This window comes from Schistocerca serialis, chromosome 2 (assembly GCF_023864345.2).
Source record: "Schistocerca serialis cubense isolate TAMUIC-IGC-003099 chromosome 2, iqSchSeri2.2, whole genome shotgun sequence".
Taxonomy (NCBI): domain Eukaryota; kingdom Metazoa; phylum Arthropoda; class Insecta; order Orthoptera; family Acrididae; genus Schistocerca; species Schistocerca serialis.
Genome location: NC_064639.1, coordinates 380032214 through 380058601, shown reverse-complemented (window position 1 = coordinate 380058601; position 26388 = coordinate 380032214). Strand labels below are relative to the sequence as shown.

Here is a 26388-nt window from a genome sequence, read left to right as displayed (position 1 = left end):
AGGAAATGTCTTTATAAAACAGGTCTGAAGATGGTCATTGCTGACCGAAACCGGTAGTGTGAGGACCTACAAGTTTGCGACCATAGACGTGAAATAAAAGAAATTCATTCAAAGGTATGTGGCCGCTAGGTCACTCGACGCCTAACAGAACACCATAAAGGGCAACGGAGGACCTCTGTGCGGAATTTCTTGCGCGTCACGACACTGATCGTGGCAATTTTTTGTCGAACATCGTCACACGCCATGAATTTTGGTTCGATCACTTCGAACCGGAAACGAAACGACAATTCACAGAGTGATGCCATATGACGTCTCCTCCGAGAAACAGTTCAAAGCCACACCTTCAGCCGGTAAGCCATGGCGACGGTCTCCAGGGACTCTGATGTGGTTATTCTGTTTAATGTCTCCCCTCATGGTGTAACGATCAACTCTAAAGTGTACTGTGATATCCTCAGGAAACTGAAGAAACGATTTCAGCGCGTTCGTCGCCACAAAAATGCAAACAAACTTCTGCTTCTCGATGAAAAATGGTTCAAATGGCTCTGTGCGCTATGGGACTTAAATTCTAAGGTCATCAGTCCCCTAGAACTTAGAACCATTTAAACCTAACTAACCTAAGGACATCACACACATCCCTGCCTGAGGCAGGATTCGAACCTGCTACCGTAGTGGTCGCGCGGTTCCAGACTGTAGCGCCTAGAAGCGCTCGGCCACCACGGCCAGCCTCAATGAAAACGCAAGGGCTCACACAAGTCTGTGCATCCGAGAGGAGCTCACAGAACTTCACTGGACTGTTCTTCGTCATCCACCCCACAGCCCGGATCTCGCACTTTCTATCTGTTTGGCCCAATGAAAGATGAGCACCGCAGGATGTTATTGATGCATGAAGACGTTGGCTCCGGCGTCGACCAGTAGAGTTGTAACATGCAGGTATACAGGTCCTGCCAGTAAGTTGGCGTAATGTCGTCGCATTGAAAGGAGATTACGTTAAAAAATAGGAATTTGTAGCGAAAACAGTACATCCACCATTAAATTCACTCTCTTGGGTTCACCGCGCTCGTCCACCTTTGTGAATTTCAATTTTGTTCGGTGGTTATTTATGCGTGAATTAATAAAAGCCGTGTACGTCAGTACACAAAAACCAAACAAGCGTCTTCAAAAGATAAGAAAACCAACAATTGGATCCAGAATCAGAATGGAATGGAAGACGTGATTACGACTGTAATGAATATGAAATATGGGTGGGAGTGCATGTAGCCTGGCGAATGGATGATATGTGGGTCAACAGCGGATTTACTGGTTTCCAGGACTTACGAATGCACGACGATCCAATCATGAGACTACAGGACACCAATAAACATGTAGGATCAACGTTGATACGTATCGAATAAGACAGTGATTCATGCAACATCGAAGGTCTTCAGCCTGCAGTGAATGTAAAATGACTGATAATAATGATGAATGTTCCTGGACTCTTAGAGCAAAGTAGGGAACGTCGAAAAAAATAACCACAGCTTTGGAACGTTCTACTGTGGATCGACGGCCATGAAGAGGCAGTCATTCAGCTACGAGTTTGCGGCATTTATCCTGAACATCAAAAGCTTAGAAAACTTAAAAGGTGTATACAAATGTTTCGCTGATATTTACTGAGTAAATCATCATAACAATAGTAACGCAAACATATAAATTACAATACAACTTCAGCTTTTTTAACACTTCAGTGTCGCAGATACACGTACTATTACGTTATAGTTATTTGTCATCAATTAGGACCAGGTTATAATGGGAGTAGTATTCCTCATGAATAAAAACGTACGACACAGAGTGAGTTACCGTGAATAGTTCAGTGATAGTATTATTCTCACAAGGATCGGCAGCGAACCAATGGCAACAACAGCTCTGGTACACAAGCCGACGTCACAAGCAGAAGACGCAGAAATGGACAAGTATATTAAAAAAACTGAAAAGAATACGTAAAGCGAGGTGAAAATTAAATAATAATGAGGATTTGGAACGTTCTAGTACGAGAAGACAGAGTTACTGGAGAATATGGGCTCGGTAGTATGAGTGGGAGATGAGAAAGATTTACTGAGTTCTGCAGTTTCAGTTAGCAAAAGCAAATATACTATTCAAAACAATCACAAACCAGTGTAGGTGGAGAAGAATGGACATCCTTCGAAAGCGTAATAGTTGGGCAGAGAAATCTCGCACCAAGGAAAGGAACTGCAAAGAAAATAATAATAATAATAATAATAATAATAATAATAATAATAATCCCCGTGGAGGCCCGGGAAAAGAATAGGCCTCCGGTATGTTCTGCCAGTCGTAAAAGGCGACGAAAAGAACAAACCACTAATAGGGCTAACCCCCCTTTTAGTGTGATTAGTTGGTTCAGGACAGAACTAAAGAAGCCTCGGACAAGCGCCGTCATGGTCGGGGACGACGCTTGAACCCTATGCCCGCCCACAATGGTAACGACACTGCTAGCCAACTGGAAAATGATTTAAATCCAAATAGAGGTGTTTTGCAGGATATGCTTCCTGCAACCACCCTAGAAGGAAAACAAAGACAGAGGATGAGATGGTCAGATGAAGTTAATCGACACCTCATGTTCTGTTATTACCAAGCAACAAACCTAGGAACCAACACAACTGGATACAGATCACAAGTATACACAACATTTATTACCAGATACCCAGAATTAAAATTTTTAACAGAACAACGACTAGCTGATCAGATCCGTGTAATAATAAAAAATAACAGGATACCCCAGTCAGAATTAGAAAACATCAAACAAGACGTACAACAAATACTGGAACAAAATAATGTACAATCAGAAGAAGAAGAAAATACAGTAATGGACTCAAACATCCCAGAGCAAACAAACAAAGAACAACACGCACCAATTAAACAATCAGAGGAAAACGAAATCTTAAGACAGCCACCAGAACAAGCACAAATAGAACACGAAGTGACACAGATGTTAGATATAGAAGAAAGATTTCAGCTAACATATATAGAATACAAAGACACAAATACAGACATTAGACCATTCTTGCATAGACCACCAAATAACCCACAAGTCGAAACAACAATGAAAACTATCAACACAATCATACACAACAAGATAAATGAAAACACAACTATGGAAGAGATACAACTACTGGTTTATATAGGAGCACTCACTACACTAAATATACACACTAGGCAGAGATCAGAACCAACCAACACACAGAAGAAACCCACAAAACCAGCATGGCAACACAGGCTACAGATCAGAATAGAAAAACTGAGAAAAGACATCGGACAGCTAACACAATTTATAAGAAATGAAATCTCGGAAAAAAAACGAAAAAGGTTAGGTAAAATCTCACAACAAGAAGCGACAGAGCAATTAGACGAAAAGAAGCAGAAATTACAAGCATTAGCCAAACGACTCAGAAGATACAAAAAAAGTGAAAATAGAAGGAAACAAAACCAAACATTCAACACAAACCAAAAGAAATTTTACCAGACAATAGATAACACACACATTAAAATAAACAATCCACAAAACATAACAGACATGGAACACTTCTGGAGCAACATATGGTCAAACCCGGTACAACATAACAGGCATGCACGGTGGATACAAGCAGAAACAGACACATACAAGATGATACCACAAATGCCTGAAGTGATAATTTTGCAACATGAAGTCACCCAAGCAATTAATTCTACTCACAATTGGAAAGCCCCTGGAAATGATAAAATAGCAAATTTCTGGTTAAAGAAGTTCACCTCAACACATTCACATTTAACTAAATTATTTAACAGTTACATTGCAGACCCATACACATTCCCTCATACACTTACACACGGATTAACATATCTGAAACCAAAAGATCAAGCAGACACAGCGAACCCAGCTAAATATCGCCCCATAACATGCCTACCAACAATATACAAAATATTAACTTCAGTCATTAAACAGAAATTAATGACACATACAACACAGAACAAAATTATTAATGAAGAACAAAAAGGCTGTTGCAAAGGAGCACGAGGATGTAAAGAGCAACTGATAATAGATGCAGAGGTGACATATCAAGCTAAAACTAAACAAAGGTCGCTACACTACGCATAAATTGATTACCAAAAAGCTTTTGATAGTGTACCCCACTCATGGTTACTACAGATATTGGAAATATACAAAGTAGATCCTAAATTGATACAGTTTCTAAACATACTAATGAAAAATTGGAAAACCACACTTAATATCCAAACAAATTTAAATAATATCACATCACAGCCAATACAGATTAAGCGTGGAATATACCAAGGAGACTCATTAAGTCCTTTCTGGTTCTGTCTTGCTCTGAACCCACTATCCAACATGCTAAATAATACAAATTATGGATATAATATTACTGGAACATACCCACACAAAATCACACATTTGCTATACATGGATGATCTAAAACTACTGGCAGCAACCAATCAACAACTCAACCAATTACTAAAGATAACAGAAGTATTCAGCAATGATATAAATACGGCTTTTGGAACAGACAAATGTAAGAAAAATAGCATTGTCAAGGGAAAACACACTAAACAAGAAGATTACATATTGAATAACCACAGTGACTCCATAGAAGCGATAGAAAAAACAGATGCCTATAAATATCTAGGATACAGACAAAAAATAGGAATAGATAATACAAATATTAAAGAAGAACTAAAAGAAAAATATAGACAAAGACTAACAAAAATACTGAAAACAGAATTGACAGCAAGAAACAAGACAAAAGCTATAAATACTTATGCCATACCAATATTGACCTACTCATTTGGAGTAGTGAAATGGAGTAACACAGACCTGGAAGCACTCAATACACTTACACGCTCACAATGCCACAAATATAGAATACATCACATACATTCAGCAACAGAAAGATTCACATTAAGCAGAAAGGAAGGAGGAAGGGGATTCATAGACATAAAAAACCTACATTATGGACAGGTAGACAATTTAAGAAAATTCTTTCTAGAACGAGCAGAAACTAGCAAAATACACAAAGCAATCACTCATATAAATACATCGGCTACACCACTGCAATTTCATAACCACTTCTACAACCCTTTAGATCACATTACATCAACAGATACGAAGAAAGTAAATTGGAAAAAGAAAACACTACATGGCAAACACCCATATCATCTAACACAGCCACACATCGATCAAGACGCATCCAACACATGGCTGAGAAAAGGCAATATATACAGTGAGACGGAAGGATTCATGATTGCAATACAGGATCAAACAATAAACACCAGAAATTACAGCAAGCATATTATTAAAGATCCCAATACCACAACAGATAAATGCAGACTTTGCAAACAATAAATAAAAACAGTAGATCACATCACAAGTGGATGTACAATACTAGAAAATACAGAATACCCCAGAAGACATGACAATGTAGCAAAAATAATACATCAACAACTTGCCATAAAACATAAACTAATAAAACAACACGTTCCCACATACAAGTATGCACCATAAAATGTACTGGAGAATTATGAATACAAATTATACTGGAACAGAACCAACAGATAAAACAACACCACATAACAAACCTGACATCATACTCACCAATAAAAAGAAGAAATTAACACAACTAATCGAAATATCCATACCCAATACAACAAATATACAGAAGAAAACAGGAGAAAAAATTGAAAAATACATGCAACTGGCTGAGGAAGTCAAGGACATGTGGCATCAGGATAAAGTTGACGTTATACCGATTATACTATCAACTACAGGAGTCATACCACACAATATCCACCAGAACATCAATGCAATACAGCTACATCCAAACGTATATATACAACCACAGAAATCCGTAATTATTGATACGTGTTCAATAACCCGAAAGTTCCTAAATACAATGTAACATATACCATACAGTTAGAAGGAAGTCACGCTTGATGAAGGTCCGCGTCACCTTCCATTTTTAACCAGACCTAAGGTCTGAGAAAAATAGAAATAATAATAATAATTCTAAATAACAGAAGTGTTGATGAAAGAAAGAAGTACAAAAATGTTCCAGACCATACTGGAATGAAGTAATTAGGAAGTGCAAAGAAGCTAAAGCGGGACACCTGCAGTAAAAATATGAAAAATCGAAAAACAAATGGTGGTTGGAAGGACGCATTCAACATGCAGGAAAAGGCAAATCAACCTTCGATGAAATTAAAAGCAAAGGCATCGACATCAACAGACCAACAGTTATTCCAGTGTTAAATGCAGAGGAGAGAGTGGATAGAATAGATCAATGACGACCTGTTTGAGAAGAACAAACTGCCTAATGACATGACAGAAGAAGAAACGGCAGTCCATTTCAAAGACATAGGGAATACAGTATTAAGAGCCAGAGTGTGACACAGTTACGGAAGACTTGACATCAATTAAGACACAAAGCATAGATAATATTCCTCTGCAATTCCTACATTTATTTGGGGGGGGGGGGGGGGGTGAGTGGGGCAAACAAGTGACTATTCAAATTGATGAGTAGAAACTACGATTCTTATGGAAGAACATCATCCACACAGTCCAAAAGATATACAGGGAAGATAAGTGCGAGAACTATCGCACAATCAGCTTAACAGCTCATGTATCCAAGTTGCTGACAAGAGTAATATACAAAGAACGGGAAAGAAAACTGAAGAGATGTTAGATATCAGAGAGGCAGCCCTAACTTTATGATTGATATTGGAAGTTAGCCTATAGAAAACTCTATACACTTTCTTGAGATTTGTCGACTTACAAAATGCGTTCGACAATGTAATGGCTGCAAGGGATAGCCGCGCGGTCTGAGGCGTCTTGTCACGGCCCGTGCGGCTCCCCCCGTCGGAGGTTCGAGTCCTCCCTCGGGCATCGGTGTGTGTGTTGTCCTTAGCGTAAGCTAGTTTAAGTTAGCTTAAGTAGTGTGTAAGCTTAGGGGCCGACGACCTCAGCAGTTTCGTCCCATAAGACCTTACCACAAATTCCAAAATTTTACAATGCAAAATGGTGCAAGACGTTCGAAAATCTTATAAAAATAGGTGCAAGCTATATTGGAAGACGATTAATATACAACATGTATCTGAACCAAGGGCGAAGATCAAGAACGAAGTGGTCGAGTTTAATTAACTGAAGCAGTCTTTCGCCTCTACTATTCCATCCGTAAGTCGAAAAAGTACAGCCGGAAGTAAAATAAAGGTTGAGAGTTGGATTAAAATTCGGGGCGAATTAACACCAATGACAAGATTTACTGATGATCCAGTGAAAGTGGGAAAGGATAGTAGGACGTGTTCGGTGGAATTAACTGTCTAGTGACCACAGAATATGGATTCAAAGTAAACCAAAGAAAGACGAAATTAATGAATAATAACAGAAAAGGGATGAGCGATTAACTTAACATCAAAATTGAAGACCACGAAGTAGATGAAGTGAAGGAGTTCTGGTATCTTGGTAGTAAAATAAAACTCGACGGATGAAGACAGGAAGATATAACAAGCAGGCTAACTCAGGCAGAGATTGCACTCCTGGCCAAAAGAAGTCCACTGCTACTTAACATCGGCCTTAATTTGAGGAACAAATTTCTGAGGGTGCACATCTGCATGCAAATTGTATGAAAATGACCTATGGGCTGTGGGGAAAGTGGAAAAGAAGAGAATCGAAGCGTTTGAGATTTGTTACTGTAGAAGAATGTTGAATTAAAAGGAAGGTCAGCGTTGGCCGTAATATTGATGGTTTATTGATAGCAAAATCGATTTTCCATCACATAGTGATCATCTTCAGTGCTGTGGTGTACAAATTAAACTCGTAGACACTGGTATCAATTTATCAGTAACCAAAACTGAAAAGCGATCACAATAATATTATTGTGATCGCTTCTCAGTTTTGGTTACTGATAAATTGATACCAGTGTCTATATCACAATTTTCCCGGCGGGGTCAGGGATTTTCTCTTCCTCGTGATGATTGGGTGTTGTGTGACGTCCTTAGGTTAGTTAGGTTTAAGTAATTCTAAGTTCTAGGGGACTGATGACCATAGATGTTAAGTCCCATAGTGCTCTGAGCCATTTTTTTAATATCACAATAATATTATTGTGATCGCTTTTCAGTTTTGGTTACTGATAAATTGATACCGTGTCTATGAGTTTAATTTGTACACCACAACACTGAAGATGATCACTATGTGATTGAACTATCAATAAACCATCAATGTTACGGCCAACGCTGACCTTCCTTTTAATTTAACATATATGGTCGTTCTGCACACAGCTCTCCATGGAGTCGCCAATCAATAGAATGTTGAATATTAGGTAGATAAGAAATGGGGTGGCTCTCCGGAGAACCGTAGAGGAACGGAGTATGAACTCCTTGATAACAAAGGGACGTGTAGCTTATTTACGTATAATTATTGTTTTTAAACTATATGAATAAAAGGGATGCAAGATGGCCATGTGGAATTAATAAAGGACCGCTGTTGGAGGATACTACGGAGTTCAATATTCTCAACTTAATAGCGCCAGATCAGATTTCGGTTTTCCTCTTCTTATTGTTGACTTAGACAAATGTCGTAATCAAAAGCAAATTTGTCCTCGGCTCTCTGTGACTGAAGTAGGCAATCTCATACACCTCCACCATTCGTCTCCCACCACGCACACATCACAGCCGGTTCTACTATTGACGGCTACTCATTTGTAGTAGTTCAGTAATGCGCATGTCAACAGCACGAAACGTGCGCGGCTGACAGCGTCATCGTTCAGGACCCAGAAGGAAGAACAGCGGCGCAATGCTAGAGAAAATGGCAGCCTTAATTCCCATCATCTGATAAATGGACGTTTTGTCTTTAGAAAAACAGACGACAGTGAATTAATTATGTATAAGTGCCGTGCCACTGGCACTGTGCCATCTAAATATCTCAATACAGGTAACAGCAAGTTGGAGGAAAACAACCGAACATGTAGTTAGCTCCTTAGATATATAGAGTGTATCTATGTGGCCTTCTCGGATCTGAAAGTAGTTGAGCATTCGCACTATCACGAAAACTAAATATTTATGAATTAGTAAAAAAAAATGAAAAGTCTTGTACCCACGCCATTGTCAAAATACGAGGCTGTTTTGTATTTTGTTCTGAAGAGGACTCCTTACATGCCATGGAAAACGGCCTGAGCACCCACAAACACAACTCCGCCTATTTGCTTGTGGTTGATTCCATCCCAACTCTCCTATGGGTCTGCATGTGGGTTTCAGTAATGATCTTTACGGAGGTCCTACTTATCTCCAAAGCTTTAATAATTAGCGAGCAGGTAGACAAGGATCATAACGACATGGTCTGGAGAAAATCAGGTCGATATTCTGGGCAGGGCTGTTCGAATCCCATACAATATCGTTGGGATGAACGAAAACGATGAATGAGTGCAAAACGAAGCAACTACACATGAATCATTACATGAAATGGTAATAAATTGTATCCCCAAGGATTAAATACTTTAGCTGAACACTATTAACTACATGACTGGGGCCAGCAGTGGGTGTACAGTGGCTCCCGACAGCATTCTACAAATCGAGAAATAAGAAAACTTTTCTGCTACTACTTTGACATTCACTGCAGTATAAATGCACGGCGACAAAAATGAAGTACACAAACAAAGAAGTACCTGGAAGGTAGTTTGTGGCAGCATGTTAAAAAACTATGTGTTGGAAAATATATGTAGATATTACGAAAATCTTTCCAGATGAAGTTACAGGTTGCTCAAATCTGTGTTACGATATCCGAGACTAGGAAGGACGGAAGAGTGGACGCAAAATTGGAACCGGAAGACAAAGCTGCTAAGAACATGAAGAGCATTTTACTGAAGACGCAGAATTCAAGAAAGGGAAGGAAAGTGGACTAGCACGATACTTGTAGAAAAACATATCGATATGAGAGTAATCTTTACTGCAATATTGTTATCACTTTTGAACAGAAATAATAAGACAACTAAACTGTTCCGCAGGCACAATGAGTTTACATTTTATTACTGTAATATTTAATGTCTAGTGTTTTCAGTGATATGGGTTCTTTTCCTGCGAAGTATGTGGTTCAGCTACATGACTACCTCTGGACACTCCCACATTTCTTTTTAACACCTATCGACCGAGCGTCCCAAAAGGTACTTTATAACTTCGATTTCATTTCACTCAAATTGTAATTAACCCAGAGGAAAAAACAGGTTTACTGATCCGCCAACTCAAAAAGTTTTTATGTAAGGTAATGAATAATTGTTTTAGTTCGATTGAGCCCGCAGCTTAGTAACGCTGTAGTACGACATTTTGAAAAGAAAAGGTCCAGACGACCTGCAATAAGTATAAAATTCTTTGCCTCAGCTGTTTCGGCATTATTGCCATTCTCAAGTGACATGTGGATACAACACTGGTGAGCTGAGCTACGCATATGGTGGTTGTCCATGTGAATAATTACACACTGGGATTATACTTTCGTACTTGCGTCCAGTTTGATCTGGCGTCCATATTGCATCTACAGTGAACTGTCGTTGCCTAATTCGTAGTGATTACGTGAAATGTAGTAATTACTGGAATGAGTCAAATGAAAACCTTAAATTTGTAAAAAAAAATCGAAATATCGCGCCGTTATCCTGTATGTTGGTAAGCGTGCTACAAACAGCGTGCAGAATGGCCTGTAGGTGGCAGCATAGTGCAGATGCACACATACCGTCGCAGTATCAGTACAAAGATGCCCGCCCCACTTGTGACTTGCACCAGCGTTCTGTTATTCGGTTTTTGCGTAGTGAAGGTGTGAAACCTATTGAAATTCATCGACGAATGAAGGTTCAGTACGGTGATGCATGTTTGTCACAGCAGCAAGTCTACGAATGGAGTAGGAAGTGGAAGATGCTCCTCGTCCAGGTCAGGCACAACGAGTTGTGACTCCTCAGAACATAGCAGCAGTTGAGCCATAGTGAAGGAAAACCGCCGAGTGACACTGAATTACACTGCAGCATGTTTAGGTCATTCCACATCAAATCAACAAATGAAACCATCATTTTCAACCTTACCCTCCTGGATTTAAATGAAATTAAGTATGCCTATAGTACTCATAAATAGTACCACAAATTAATTTTTTCACATTTTTCTGATAAAAAGTTACTGAGTAATGGACTTTCAAAAATTGAAAAAATGACAAATTTTTGACTCGCGGAACAATGTTATTTTCTTTGTAACTCGTGTTCTAATTAAGCTAGAACAATAAAATTTACTTCATTGGAAAGCTCTTTTAAAGAGCTTTTATGTGATACCAAACATCATTAGTTTAATATATAGATATACATTGTTTATAAAAACATTGTTGAATTTATCGAATTTTGAAAAACCGTACTTTCAAAATTCTCAAAATAAATATATGTGATAGATACACTTTACATCTACATATTCTGAAAGTTTCAACTTGGGATGAGCATGGGATCACTATCAAAAGCAATTTTATGTTTACCACGATTCTCCAAAATCACAGTCACATAGGTGAATTTCTATTATTTTGCTACACATGAATATGTTACAGTGTTAGATTTTGCTACATGGTCCACAAATTGTACTTTTGAAATGAATAACTGCTTATTAAACTTTAGTGCTAACTATTTATTAATAGCTGTAAAACCACAGGGATAAAAAAAGAAGCTCTCTCTCTCTTTTTAAAGATTATATATAAAATGATTCTTTGGTGTTACTATCTGCAATCTATTCAGTATTTTATCTCTTGTTAATATTGTCAGCAATTTTCACCTATTGTTGAAAGTGACCCACACATTCTTTTGTTGTGAGGCAGCTGTAGTGAAATTATGTGATTAACTCTGAAATGTGTTTTGAATCTAACTTGAAGGTACTTTTGTACAAACCTCACAAGAGTCTGTAAGTTTGTATGCCTACAACCAGTTAATGTTTGCATACTATTAACATAATGAAATATTTTTTTACAGGAAGTGAAAGAATAGAGAAGTAATATTATGTAATATTCAATATAGAAAACTGGGGCATCCAACTTCAAAAACTTTTTTTAAAAATTAGTTTGTTCACTTGAGAAATATAAAATGCCTAGAATTTCAGCTTTGTGCGGTAATCCATTTAATGAAAAGGGCCACAACAACCACAAGAAAAACTTACGGCCTGTTTCACAATGGATGATAGCAAGAAAACCTTTCTTAATTTTAAATCAAAAAGTGTGTGACAACTGCCATAAAAAAATTGCACGAGTAGAAATTTGTGATACGTCTAGCACAGTAAATGATGATGATCTACTGTATTCTGTGGTGAAACAAGAAAGTGAAAAGGTTTTTTGTGATAGTGACGTACAAGACATTGCAGCAAGTGAGGCCTTAGAAAGGTTGAATGCTTCTTTGCAGTCCATTGGTGAATCGCCAATTAAGAAGAAACGACTGTGTGAAGCAAAATATCCTAAGGAAAAACTAATTAAATTAACTTCAACAATTCAAACTAAGGTATTATTGCTTCCTTCTGAAAAAGAAGAAGAGGTGCATGATCACGCAGAATCTGAGATGATCATTAAGCTGAAAGACAAATTTCCTACATGTACATCTCGAAGTAAACAGATGGAAATTCTTACTATTTTACCTAAAAGCTGGAGTGTTAAGAAGCTTCAAGATGAATTTAACGTAATAAATTACATGCCTGGAAGAGTAAAAGATTTGGTGAAGGGCAATGGAATTTTGTCTTCACCAAACCCAAAACCTGGCAAAACTCTTGATCAAACAACTGCTGATTTTGTTAGAAACTTTTATTGTTCTGATGAGATAAGCAGGGCAATGCCAGGGAAAAAAAGATTTTGTGCTTGTGCGAGATAACAGAAAAAAACTGCAAGTACAAAAGCGGCTAGTTTTAAGCAATTTGAAAGAAATTTATGCAAACTTTAAAGACAGCCATCCCAAGCTCCACATTGATTTTCAAAGTTTGCAGACCTATGTCCCAAAAATTGTGTTTTAGCTGGAAGTAGTGGTACACATTGTGTGTGTGTGTGTGTGTGTACTACCCATCAAAACTTCAAACTGATGCTGACTGGATGTAACATTCCTCAGCTGACAAAGGATGAATGTAATCCAATAAAAACTTACAAAGACTGCATTGCAAGAGTTGTATGTAATCCATCATTACCTGATTGTCATTTTGGTGAATGTAAATTCTTCCCTGGCCCAGAAACATTTAAGACATATTTACAAGATTTGTTGAATACTAATGATATTGATAATATAACTTATCAGCAATGGGTTTCCGTTGATCACACATCTCTAGAAACAATAATGAAATCATCTGACAACTTTATTGGTTGTTCTTTTGATAAATTAAAATTGCTTACACGACATTCATTTGTTGCTAGTCAACAATCAACCTTCCAAAAGAGATTGAGAAATGAACTTAAAGAAGGTGAGGTGTTACCAATCTGTGACTTTTCTGAGAACTACTCCTTTGTCATCCAGGACGAAGATCAAGGCTATCACTGGACAAACATGCAAGGAACGATTCATCCCATTGTTGCTCATTAAAAGTATGGGAACAAACTCGAGCACACAAGTCTTACCGAGCGAGGTGGCACATTGGTTAGACACTGGACTCGCATTCAGGAGGACGACGGTTCAATCCCGCGTCCGGCCATCCTGATTTAGGTTTTCAGTGATTTCCCTAAATCGCTCTAGGCAAATGCCAGGATGGTTCCTTTCAAAGGGCATGGCCGACTTGCTTCCCCGTCCTTCCCTAATCCGATGAGACCGATGACCTCGCTGTCTGGTCTCCTTCCCAAAACAACCAGCCACACAAGTCTTGTAATCATATCAGAATGCCTAACACGTGACACTGTTGCTGTGCATTTGTTCCAATCGTACTTGATGGACTTCCTGACTGTTAAATTCAGTAGAAAACCAAGAAAAATATATTATTTCTCTGATGGAGCAGCAGCTCATTATAAAAATAGGTAGAACTTTATCAACCTGTGCCATCATGAAGAAGATTTCCAAACTGAAGCTGAATGGCATTTTTCAGCCACCTCGCATGGGAAGGGAGCTAGTGATGGTGTTGGTGAAACAGTTAAACGACTTGCAGCTCGAGCAAGTCTGCAAAGACCACACAGTGATCAAATAATGACACCAAAACAACTTTAAATGTTTGCCAAGGATAACATAGAAGGAATGAACTTTAAGTATGCTACTAAAGAAGATCACAAAAAAGAAGAAATGAAACTTATGGAGGGATTTGAGAAATGCTGCATAAATTGTAGGGACACAAAAACTTCACTCTTTTATTCCTTTTAGCAAGGACAAAAGAATAAAAAAAGTGTATTCGAACTCTGATGATAGTAAAATTGAACTAGTGACAGTTTCTGACAGTGATACAATACTGTTCAAAGACATAAAAGGATATGTTGCTTGAGATTATAATGGACACTGGTGGTTAACCTGTGTACTTGAAAAAAATCGGGAGAAGGATGAAATCACAGTTAGTTTCTTACATCCACATGGACCATCATCATCTTTTACATTTCCGAGTCATCCAGACATTCTTTCCATAAGCAGTAGGGAAGTAGTGGCAATCGTGAACCCTGAAACTGCTACAGGGCGAACATAAAAGTTATGCAGTGCAGAAATGTTGATGTGCACCAGACTGATTAGTTCGAAGTATGAAGAAGTGCACTAATAGGACGCCTATTTGTAAATAATAGTAATTACTAACTGAATTTAGGTGTGATCTCAGGTATTCATTTTTCTGTGTTTTTTAAGTTTTCATTTTGTATTGATTAATTACAGAAGAATAAAAGATATGTTATTTTGTCAATTATAAGTTATTTTTGATTTCCACATTTTACAACAACATACAGCTGGTGAGAAGTAGGCCTAATATCTAAAATAATTTAGTTTTTAGGAATTTTTAAAGCACCACCCTTAACGTAAAATTGCTTTTGATAGTGATCCTATGCTCATCCCAAGTTGAAACTTTCAGAATATGTAGATGTAAAGTGTATCTTTCACATATATTTTTTTGAGAATTTTAAAAACAGATTTTTTCAAAATTCGATAAATTCAACAATGTTGTTTTTATAAACAATGTGTATCTATATATTAAACTAATGATGTTTGGTATCATATAAAAGCTCTTAATTAATTTGTGTCATGATTTATGAGTAGTATATGCATACTTAATTTCAAAATAATCTGAGAGGGTCAGGTTGTAGCACTTGTTGATTTGACATGGAATTGCCCGTTTACAGATTAGTCATGGGTCAGCACACCACATTGTGCATGATGTGCTCCAGTTTCACAAAAATCTGCAAGATGGGTGCAACGGCAGCTGACTCCTGAAATGAGAGAACGACGTGTTGATGCTTGTGAAGAACTACTTCGGCGCTTTGAACGAGAAGGTGATGGCTTCCTTGCAAGAATCGTTACTGGGGACGAAACCTGGGTTCACTTCCACCAACCAGGAACGAAGAGATCGAGCAAGGAATGGCGCTATTCCTCATCACCAAATCCAGAGAAGTTTCGAACAGAACCACCAGCAGGTAAGGCTATGCTGACTCTCTTTTTGGGACGAAAAAGGCGTCATTTTGGAGCATTACATGCCTAGAGGGACCATTGTCACCAGTGCATCAGACACAGATGTTCTAAAAAATCATCTTCTGCCTGCAATGAAATCAAAGCGACGTGGATTGCTGTCAGCAGGTGTCCTTTTGCAACATGACAATGCAAGGCCCCACACTGCCCATACAACAGTTGCAACAATCACATACCTGCATTTTAGGTGTCTTCCTAATCCACCATACTCACCAGATCTTGCCCCAAGTGCTTTCCATACGGTTGGACCACTCAAAGACGCAATGGGAGGAAAGAAGTTCCGTTCTGATGAAGAGGTACGCCACGCGGTGCATGAGTGGTTGTGGAGACTACCAAAGGAATTTTTTTCTAAAGGAAGTTATGCACTTTGTAAACGCTGGAGGACTTGCACTGAGCGTGAGGGAGATTATTTTGAAAAGTGATACAGCTTTGTACCACTTCTGCACAATAAATAACATTTAAAAAAATATTTAAGGTTTTCATTTGTCTCACCCGCGTATAAACGTATAGAATAAGTTTGGACACTTATTTGATAATTCGTTTACTTTAAAGTACGATTTGAGATTTATTCGACAGTTCTTTTACTATGATGCTGTATGTTTACGAAGTATAGTTAGCTAAGTAACGATAATGTTTTACTTTAGATCTGAGTACGTTTTGTTGTTTGCAGTGTTCCAGTATGTCAATAAAGTTTTCCAGATAATATTTATATTTAAAGACTGTGTGCTCGTTTATTCATAATGAATAAATGTTTTGCCTTTAGAGGTGACAACAGCGACATAAGGAAAAAAAGTTTTCTTTGTTTTTGAAGGGTGGTAGATGCAACAGAAATGAATAGAAGAATGGAGTCTGCACAGGAAAAGACACAAGGCACAGTGTGTGACTTGTTTTACTGGAACGAGATCAGACAACCAAATTCAGAGAAATTTCAGAATGTGATGCGAGGAACCATAACCCTCTCGGTCATCCATAAGATAATGGCACATGCAAACAGGGAACACGAATTTGTAGCGCCGTGTAGGGAGGCCAAGGAGAGACCCGCCAGGTTAGCCGAGAGCGCTAACGCGCTGCTTCCTGGACTCGGGTAGGCGCGGTGGCCGCGGATCGAATCCGCCCGGTGGACTAACGACGACGGCTGGTGTGCCGGCCTGCCTGGATGTGGTTTTTAGGCGATTTTCCACATCCTACTAGGTGAATACCGGGCTGGTCCCCAAGTCCCGCCTCAGTTACACGACTCTCAGACATTTGAAACACATTCACACTATTTCACAATTTATACTCGACGCAGACGGATGGGGTACACTAATTCTCTCCTGGGGGGTACGGGGTGGCGGTATGAAGGGCATCTGGCCACCCCTTCAAATTAACATGCAAAACCCGGTAACCATGGCTGAACCTGCGTCACCAGGAGACAAGGTGCAGGCGATAGATAGACAGTAGGGAGGCCAAGGAGAAATGACGAATATGTGGGGAGGAATCGACAGTTTTCCAGCGTTCATCACTGAAGTCTGTTCGTAAGGCGTTAAAAGAACTGTGAATCCCTCGAGCGTTGTGTAGGAGGTACTCTGAAAATGTGTTCATCGAATAGATGTTGGGGTCTCACAAGGAGTGAGCATGTACAACCTGATTAAAGAATCAGAAAGAAACTTTTCGAGTTGGTGTATCAGACAAATTTTACTTCTTTTTCTCTAAGTTAATTACGAGTCGAGATACATGATATTTACGTTTTTTAAGTTTCTGTGAAACCCTGTATATGTGTGACTCTTCGAATGTTACTGGAACTACTATTATCGTCACATTCACATCATTTAGACATATTTGCTCTCTACGATGTGATGAGTACCCAGGAATGACGTGTGGTTACGATTCCACATGAATCTGTACGTCCCCTCTCCCCAGTTCGGTAATTAGGGGTAGATTACAGACACGGAAGTCGCCGGAGTGGCGTCCAACTGAATGACTTGCGCCTGGCCACTGAGCCACATGAAATTATTATTATTCAGGTGTTCAAATGTGTGTCAAATCTTATGGGATTCAACTGCTAAGGTCATCAGTCCCTAAGCTGACACACTACTTAACCTAAATTGTCCTACGGAGAAACACACACGCCCATGCCCGAAGGAGGACTCGAACCTCCGCCGGGACCAGCCGCACAGTCCACGACTGCAGCGCCTTAGACCGCTCGGCTAGTCAGGCGTGGCTATTATTATTATTATAATTATTATTATTTCCTTCACTAACTCAGACGTTAAGTCCGGTTAAAAATGGAGTGACGAGGACCTTGATCAAGCGTCACTTCCTTTTAACTGTACGGTATGTGTTATATTGCATTTAGGAACTTTCGGGTAATTGAACATGTATCAATAATTACGGATTTCTATAGTTGTATACATATGTTTGGATGTAGCTGTATTGCATTGATGTACTGGTGGATATTGTGTGGTATGACTCCTGTAGTTGATAGTATAATTGGTATGATGTCAACTTTATCCTGATGCCACATGTCTTTGACTTCCTCAGCCAGTTGGACGTATTTTTCAATTTTTTCTCCTGTTTTCTTTTGTATATTTGTTGTATTGGGTATGGATAATTCGATTAGTTGTGTTAATTTCTTCTTTTTATTGGTGAGTATGATGTCAGGTTTGTTATGTGGCGTTGTTTTATCTGTTATAACGGTTCTGTTCCAGTATAATTTGTATTCATCATTCTCCAGTACATTCTGTGGTGTATACTTGTATGTAGGAACGTGTTGTTTTAAAAGTTTATGTTTTATGGCAAGCTTTTGATGTATTATTTTTGCGACATTGTCATGTCGTCTGGGGTATTCTGTATTTGCTAGTATTGTACATCCGCTTGTGATGTGATCTACTGTTTCTATTTGTTGTTTACAAAGTCTGCATTTATCCGTTGTGGTATTGGGATCTTTAATAATATGCTTGCTGTAATACCCGGTGTTTATTGTTTGATCCTGTATTGCAATCATGAATCCTTCTGTCTCACTGTATGTATTGCCTTTTCTTAGCCATGTGTTGGATGTGTCTTGATCGATGTGTGGCTTTGTTAGATGATACGGGTGCTTGCCATGAAGTGTTTTCTTTTTCCAATTTACTTTCTTCGTATCTGTTGATGTAATGTGATCTAAAGGGTTGTAGGAGTGGTTATGAAATTGCAGTGGTGTAGCCGATGTATTTATACGAGTGATTGCCTTGTGTATTTTGCTAGTTTCTGCTCGTTCTAGAAAGAATTTTCTTAAAATGTCTCCCTGTCCATAATGTAGGTTTTTTATGTCGATAAATCCCCTTCCTCCTTCCTTTCTGCTTAATGTGAATCTTTCTGTTGCTGAATGTATGTGATGTATTCTATATTTGTGGCGTTGTGATCGTGTAAGTGTATTGAGTGCTTCTAGGTCTGTGTTACTCCATTTCACTACTCCAAATGAGTAGGTCAATATTGGTATGGCATAAGTATTTATAGCTTTTGTCTTGTTTCTTGCTGTCAATTCTGTTTTCAGTATTTTTGTTAGTCTTTGTCTATATTTTTCTTTTAGTTCTTCTTTAATATTTGTATTATCTATTCCTATTTTTTGTCTGTATCCTAGATATTTATAGGCATCCGTTTTTTCCATCGCTTCTATGCAGTCGCTGTGGTTATCCAATATGTAATCTTCTTGTTTAGTGTGTTTTCCCTTGACTATGCTATTTTTCTTACATTTGTCTGTTCCAAAAGCCATACTTATATCACTGCTGAATCCTTCTGTTATCTTTAGTTATTGATTGAGTTGTTGATTGGTTGCTGCCAGTAGTTTTAGATCATCCATGTATAGCAAATGTGTGATTTTGTGTGGGTATGTTCCAGTAATATTGTATCCATAATTTGTATTATTTAGCATGTTGGATAGTGGGTTCAGAGCAAGACAGAACCAGAAAGGACTTAATGAGTCTCCTTGGTATATTCCACGCTTAATCTGTATTGGCTGTGATGTGATATTATTTAAATTTGTTTGGGTATTAAGTGTGGTTTTCCAATTTTTCATTAGTGTGTTTAGAAACTGTATCAATTTAGGATCTACTTTGTATATTTCCAATATCTGTAGTAACCATGAGTGGGGTACACTATCAAAAGCTTTTTGGTAATCAATTTATGCGTAGTGTAGCGACCTTTGTTTAGTTTTAGCTTGATATGTCACCTCTGCATCTATTATCAGTTGCTCTTTACATCCTCGTGCTCCTTTGCAACAGCCTTTTTGTTCTTCATTAATAATTTTGTTCTGTGTTGTATGTGTCATTAATTTCTGTTTAATGACTGAAGTTAATATTTTGTATATTGTTGGTAGGCATGTTATGGGGCGATATTTAGCTGGGTTCGCTGTGTCTGCTTGATCTTTTGGTTTCAGATATGTTAATCCGTGTGTAAGTGTATGAGGGAATGTGTATGGGTCTGCAATGTAACTGTTAAATAATTTAGTTAAATGTGAATGTGTTGAGGTGAACTTCTTTAACCAGAAATTTGCTATTTTATCATTTCCAGGGGCTTTCCAATTGTGAGTAGAATTAATTGCTTGGGTGACTTCATGTTGCAAAATTATCACTTCAGGCATTTGTGGTATCATCTTGTATGTGTCTGTTTCTGCTTGTATCCACCGTGCATGCCTGTTATGTTGTACCGGGTTTGACCATATGTTGCTCCAGAAGTGTTCCATGTCTGTTATGTTTTGTGGATTGTTTATTTTAATGTGTGTGTTATCTATTGTCTGGTAAAATTTCTTTTGGTTTGTGTTGAATGTTTGGTTTTGTTTCCTTCTATTTTCACTTTTTTTGTATCTTCTGAGTCGTTTGGCTAATGCTTGTAATTTCTGCTTCTTTTCGTCTAATTGCTCTGTCGCTTCTTGTTGTGAGATTTTACCTAACCTTTTTCGTTTTTTTTCCGAGATTTCATTTCTTATAAATTGTGTTAGCTGTCCGATGTCTTTTCTCAGTTTTTCTATTCTGATCTGTAGCCTGTGTTGCCATGCTGGTTTTGTGGGTTTCTTCTGTGTGTTGGTTGGTTCTGATCTCTGCCTAGTGTGTATATTTAGTGTAGTGAGTGCTCCTATATAAACCAGTAGTTGTATCTCTTCCATAGTTGTGTTTTCATTTATCTTGTTGTGTATGATTGTGTTGATAGTTTTCATTGTTGTTTCGACTTGTGGGTTATTTGGTGGTCTATGCAAGAATGGTCTAATGTCTGTATTTGTGTCTTTGTATTCTATATATGTTAGCTGAAATCTTTCTTCTATATCTAACATCTGTGTCACTTCGTGTTCTATTTGTGCTTGTTCTGGTGGCTGTCTTAAGATTTCGTTTTCCTCTGATTGTTTAATTGGTGCGTGTTGTTCTTTGTTTGTTTGCTCTGGGATGTTTGAGTCCATTACTGTATTTTCTTCTTCTTCTGATTGCACATTATTTTGTTCCAGTATTTGTTGTACGTCTTGTTTGATGTTTTCTAATTCTGACTGAGGTATCCTGTTATTTTTTATTATTACACGGATCTGATCAGCTAGTCGTTGTTCTGTTAAAAATTTTAATTCTGGGTATCTGGTAATAAATGTTGTGTATACTTGTGATCTGTATCCAGTTGTGTTGGTTCCTAGGTTTGTTGCTTGGTAATAACAGAACATGAGGTGTCGATTAACTTCATCTGACCATCTCATCCTCTGTCTTTGTTTTCCTTCTAGGGTGGTTGCAGGAAGCATATCCTGCAAAACACCTCTATTTGGATTTAAATCATTTTCCAGTTGGCTAGCAGTGTCGTTACCATTGTGGGCGGGCATAGGGTTCAAGCGTCGTCCCCGACCATGACGGCGCTTGTCCGAGGCTTCTTTAGTTCTGTCCTGAACCAACTAATCACACTAAAAGGGGGGTTAGCCCTATTAGTGGTTTGTTCTTTTCGTCGCCTTTTACGACTGGCAGAACATACCGGAGGCCTATTCTTTTCCCGGGCCTCCACGAGGATTATTATTATTATTATTATTATTATTATCAGCTCTTCCTTCGCCTTTGTCATGGTAGGCGTCTTGTCAGTAACAAGGGAGTGATTGAGAGATTCATTCCCCTGGCCAAGAGAATGATGCCGAACTTTTCCACTGAATAACATTTCACGAGAATGCTTCGGACATTGTTTAGTGTGAGACAATAAACAACAGTAAAAACTGATAAAATATTAACTCTGTAACTTGAGAAATGAAAACAAAGTCTCAGCTCGCAACGAACGATGCCACAAGATAGTAAGTTGTCTGAATCACTGTGCAAGCGGCAGGTGTCGGTGCAGTGGCAGTGAAGGTTTGGCAACAAAAGGTGGTTGCTTCACCTACAACTCTCGCAACAGGCACTTAAGTGTGAACTGCAGGGTAGTTATGTAGATGTAGATTGACTGAAAGCGTCTGTGCCGCATATGTGCGTGTCACCCCACAATTTCCTTAGTATCTCGTAGGTACCTAATTCGGAAGCTGTGACCATTTACGCTGAAAAAAAAAAGGAGAAAACAGAAATGTCACCTCTATATTACCAAACAGCTAACCTGGGGCACGCACCCACTTGCAGGTTACCTGTTTAAAGGCTTCCTGGAGCAACAAAAAATTATTTTCAATATTTCAGATAGTTATTGACACAATTTAAAATGCTGTCATAATCCACTCATTAAGAGTTATAATCTTACGTTGAAGGTTTAACTTAGTAAGTCACGTATTGCAGATAGAAACTGTGTGTTTGTCTTGAAGCAGTGTAGCCCGCGGCGTGAAAATTACCCATACAATATTCATCCAGTATTTTAGAATGAGGGCACTTAGCGACTTCCGATTAACTTTACACATAATTTCAAACCTTAATGAAACTTTCTCTCGCTTCTCTCCCCCCCCCCCCCCCTTACCCCACTCACGCACAAAGCGACGAAAGAAAAAACCTTTATCGGTTACTACATTTTCAAAGTTCATGGAGTATGACGTTTTGATTTATTACTTCTTTACTACTAACACTATTAGCAACACATTTTGCAGACAGTATCGAAACATACCACTGAATGTACCTGCAAAACTATATCACTGGCACACAGTTCGTGAAATCCGTTTTATACATGGGAGTGGCACTCATTAAAGGATCTGAGGTATGGGTTTACTGGTAGCGCACTTGGGCAGCGGGCATGAGACAGACACTCACCTGAGCCGATGTGGACGATGCCCGCGACGATGATGGCGGCCAGCGCCGCCAGCTTGGCCACGGTGAAGATGTCCTGGATGCGCATCGCCCAGCGCACGCTCATGCAGTTCACCGCCGTCAGCAGACCTGCCCGAACACCAAACACGTTTCTTTCAGTCGTTTATTCACCCAGGTTCCACGGGAACAACTCGATCTAAGGTAATCTATTAAAAGGGGCGTTTGAGAAGTCCGTACAAAGTCCGAGAGATGGCACCCCTGGCGCATATCGAGGTCATGTTTAGTTAGTAGCATCTTTGGAAAGAACGCACACCGAATTTCAGCCAAAATGATCTATTTCTATGTGTTTGGCATTCGTGTCAACCAAGGAAGTCGAGTGACTGTCAAAAAATGGACGAAGAAGAATTTCGTGTGGTGATTAAGAATTACTTTATGAAAGGTAAAACGCCTCAGGAGACTAAAGAGAAGCTTGATAAACATCAAGGCGACTCTGCACCTTCGATTAGAACAGTTTATAAGTGGTTTCAAAATTTTCGGAGTGGTCATATGGGCACAAGTGATGCTGAACGTTCTGGACGCCCTGTGAAGGTTACGACTCCAGAAATCATTGATAAAATCCATGATATGGTGATGGATGACAGAAGAGTTAAGGTGCGTGAGATTGCTAGTAATGTGGGCATCTCGAATGAACGGGTACATAAAACTTCCTGGCAGATTAAAGCTCTGTGCCCGACCGAGACTCGAACTCGGGACCTTTGCCTTTCGCGGGCAAGTGCTCTACCATCTGAGCTACCGAAGCACGATTCACGCCCGGTCCTCACAGCTTTACTTCTGCCAGTATCTCGTCTCCTACCCTCCAAACTTTACAGAAGCTCTCCTGCGAACCTTGCAGAACTAGCGCTCCTGAAAGAAAGGATACTGCGGAGACATGGCTTAGACACAGCCTGGGGGATGTTTCCAGAATGAGATTTTCACTCTGCAGCGGAGTGTGTGCTGATATGAAACTTCCTGGCAGATTAAAACTGTGTTTATGATGACTGTCTTTTGGGATTCGTAAGGGATAATCCTGATCGACTATCTGGAAAAGGGTAAAACTATTACAGGTGCATGTAAGTCATCGTTAATGGACCGTTTGAAAACCGAGCTGCAAGAAAAACACCGGTAGTTAGACCGCAAGAAAGTCCTTTTCTATCATGCCAATGCACCGGCACACAGTTTTAATCTGCCAGGAAGTTTCATATCAGCGCACACTCCGCTGCAGTGTGAAAATCTCATTCTGGATACATAATATTTAGCATAAACTTTTGGACATGAGAAAGCTATCCGCAAGATGGGTTCCGCGACTGCTCACGCTTGACCAAAAACGGAATCGTGTGAAGTGTTGCAAGGATGGTTTGCAGCTGTTCAGGAAGAATCTGCAGGATTCTAAGCGTCGTTTCGTCACTGTGGATGAAACATGGATACATTACTATATTCCTGAGACCAATCAACAATCTAAACGATGCGATACCAAGGGAGAATCTGCACCAAAAAAGGCGAAGACGATTCCTTCGGCCGGAAAGTTTATGACGACTGTCTTTTGGTATTCGCAAGGGATAATCCTGATCGACAATCTGGAAAAAGGTAAAACTATTACAGGTGCATATAAGTCATCGTTATTGGACAGTTTGAAAACCGAGCTGCAAGAAAAACACCGGCAGTTAGACCGCAAGAAAGTCCTTTTCCATCATGACAATGCACCAGCACACACCTCAGCAGTTTTGGTCGCAAAATTAATGAAAATTGGATTCCAACTAGAAAACATCACCCCTGTTCTCCAGACTTGGCTCCCACGGACTACTATTTGTTCCTCAATTTGAAGAAATGGCTGGCGGGACAAAGATTTTACTCAAATGAGGCGGTGATTGCAGCAACTAATAGCTATTTTGCAGACTTGGACAGTTCCTATTATTCGGAAGGGATCAACAAATTAGAACAGCGTTGGACGAGGTGTATAAGTCTAAAAGGAGACTATGTCGAAAAATAAAAAAGAGGTTTACCCCAAACACGTAAGTAGGTTTTACTTTTGCACAGACTTTTCCAACGCCCCTCGTAGGAAACGCGTCACTACATTAACAATCGCGGATACTATAGAAAAACAAAAAATATTAACATGAAATTTACTATCAGTTGAATCACTCAAGTTGAAAGTGGGTGACAAAGGGTACTTTTTATTGTGTCACATTTTGGGATTTCTTAACGCAAGAATGGCGCCTCTGATTGAGCTGTTATTGACCAACATTATGTTCACTATGTCAATGGGACAACAAGTTAGGAAGCCAAGAAATACTCGTAGTTTCTGCTGTGAAATGCGGTTCTTGATGTTGACTGAAGAGATTAATGAGACGAACTTATTTCAAAAGGTCGTTAAAAAGTACCTGTCAAGCAGTACATTCTATACAGTGAGGATTACTTAGACAACGCAAAGTATGAGTTTGGTAAAATTGTACCAAAAGTAAATAATAATAATAATAAATAGTAAACTAAATAGTATATTAAGTCCCCTCCCCCTCCCCTGCAATTTCTATCTTCACGTCCGGACTAATCTCAGGAACTGCTGTAGGGAATTTGCACGGTTTTCACTACAGCTGGGAGTCACGAATGATCGCGGTCGAGTGTAAGCTCGTTCTGCACGTTTACGTCACACATTCTCCAACAACCAATGAGAGTTCAGTAGTATTCTCAACGTTCTGCTCTGAACATAATGGCCACTGCAAGCATTAAGTGTGATCATAGCGAGTTATTTAGTGAATTTTTATTCCATCTGTTGCGAGTTGTCACGGCTGATGGTGGTGGTAAGCGACAAATTCAGAACAAGCAAGCGAGAGACATACTTTGTAGTACGCACACTTTGTTCAAGCTTAGACGTGTATGTTCTTACCACGACCGTCGCTTGTAACCGGCAACAATGCAATCCCCGTCCGTCTTGAGCTGCGCGAACCGCCATCGTTCGTGGCTTGGTTTCTAGTAGACACACTGATACCCGAGGAAGGTTTCTGTACTTCACTACATTTAACAAAGAAGTCGACCTACTGTAGATACTTAGTGCTACCCGTGTGGAGTGTGGAGCCAGTGTCGGGGGGGGGGGGGGGGCGGTCGCAAATTGCCCAGATGCGATTAACACCCACGCTCAGTGGGTTGCGTACAAACTCAGTTATGTATATGGATAGTTCATCCATCCCGTGTATCGACAATATCGACGATTTTGTCAGTTATCGACATTGATACTGGCACGATATCGGTCCTGCGAAAGTTTGAAGTCGGATAACAAATGATGAAGTATTTGTTTTCCTGAAATATAATTCCAAATTAACAATATTCGTAATTTTTTCTTTTACTTGTACTGTGAAACCTTGCTTCTTCTCAAATTTCAAAACCATAGGTCAAGGCGAAGTACCCTACAGGTTTTGAAAGGTCAGCTTGCGAGCGTCAGTGCGACATCAATTGTTGTATCTTTTGATTGCAATGACCCAGACTCGTACATTTATTACATCACCAAGGGGCTACACGAGGGT

At 39.2% G+C, this 26388-nt stretch overlaps 1 protein-coding gene across 1 annotated transcript in view; it reads right to left on the bottom strand.

Annotated features, from left to right (window-relative positions):
- LOC126457202 (large neutral amino acids transporter small subunit 1) overlaps window positions 1-26388 on the bottom strand; it is a 333361-nt gene that overhangs the window by 211979 nt on the left and 94994 nt on the right. Inside the window, exon 2 of the mRNA XM_050093301.1 lies at window positions 22838-22963. Within this exon, the coding sequence (XP_049949258.1) occupies window positions 22838-22963 (126 nt within the window). The remainder of the gene's footprint in view (window positions 1-22837; window positions 22964-26388) is intronic.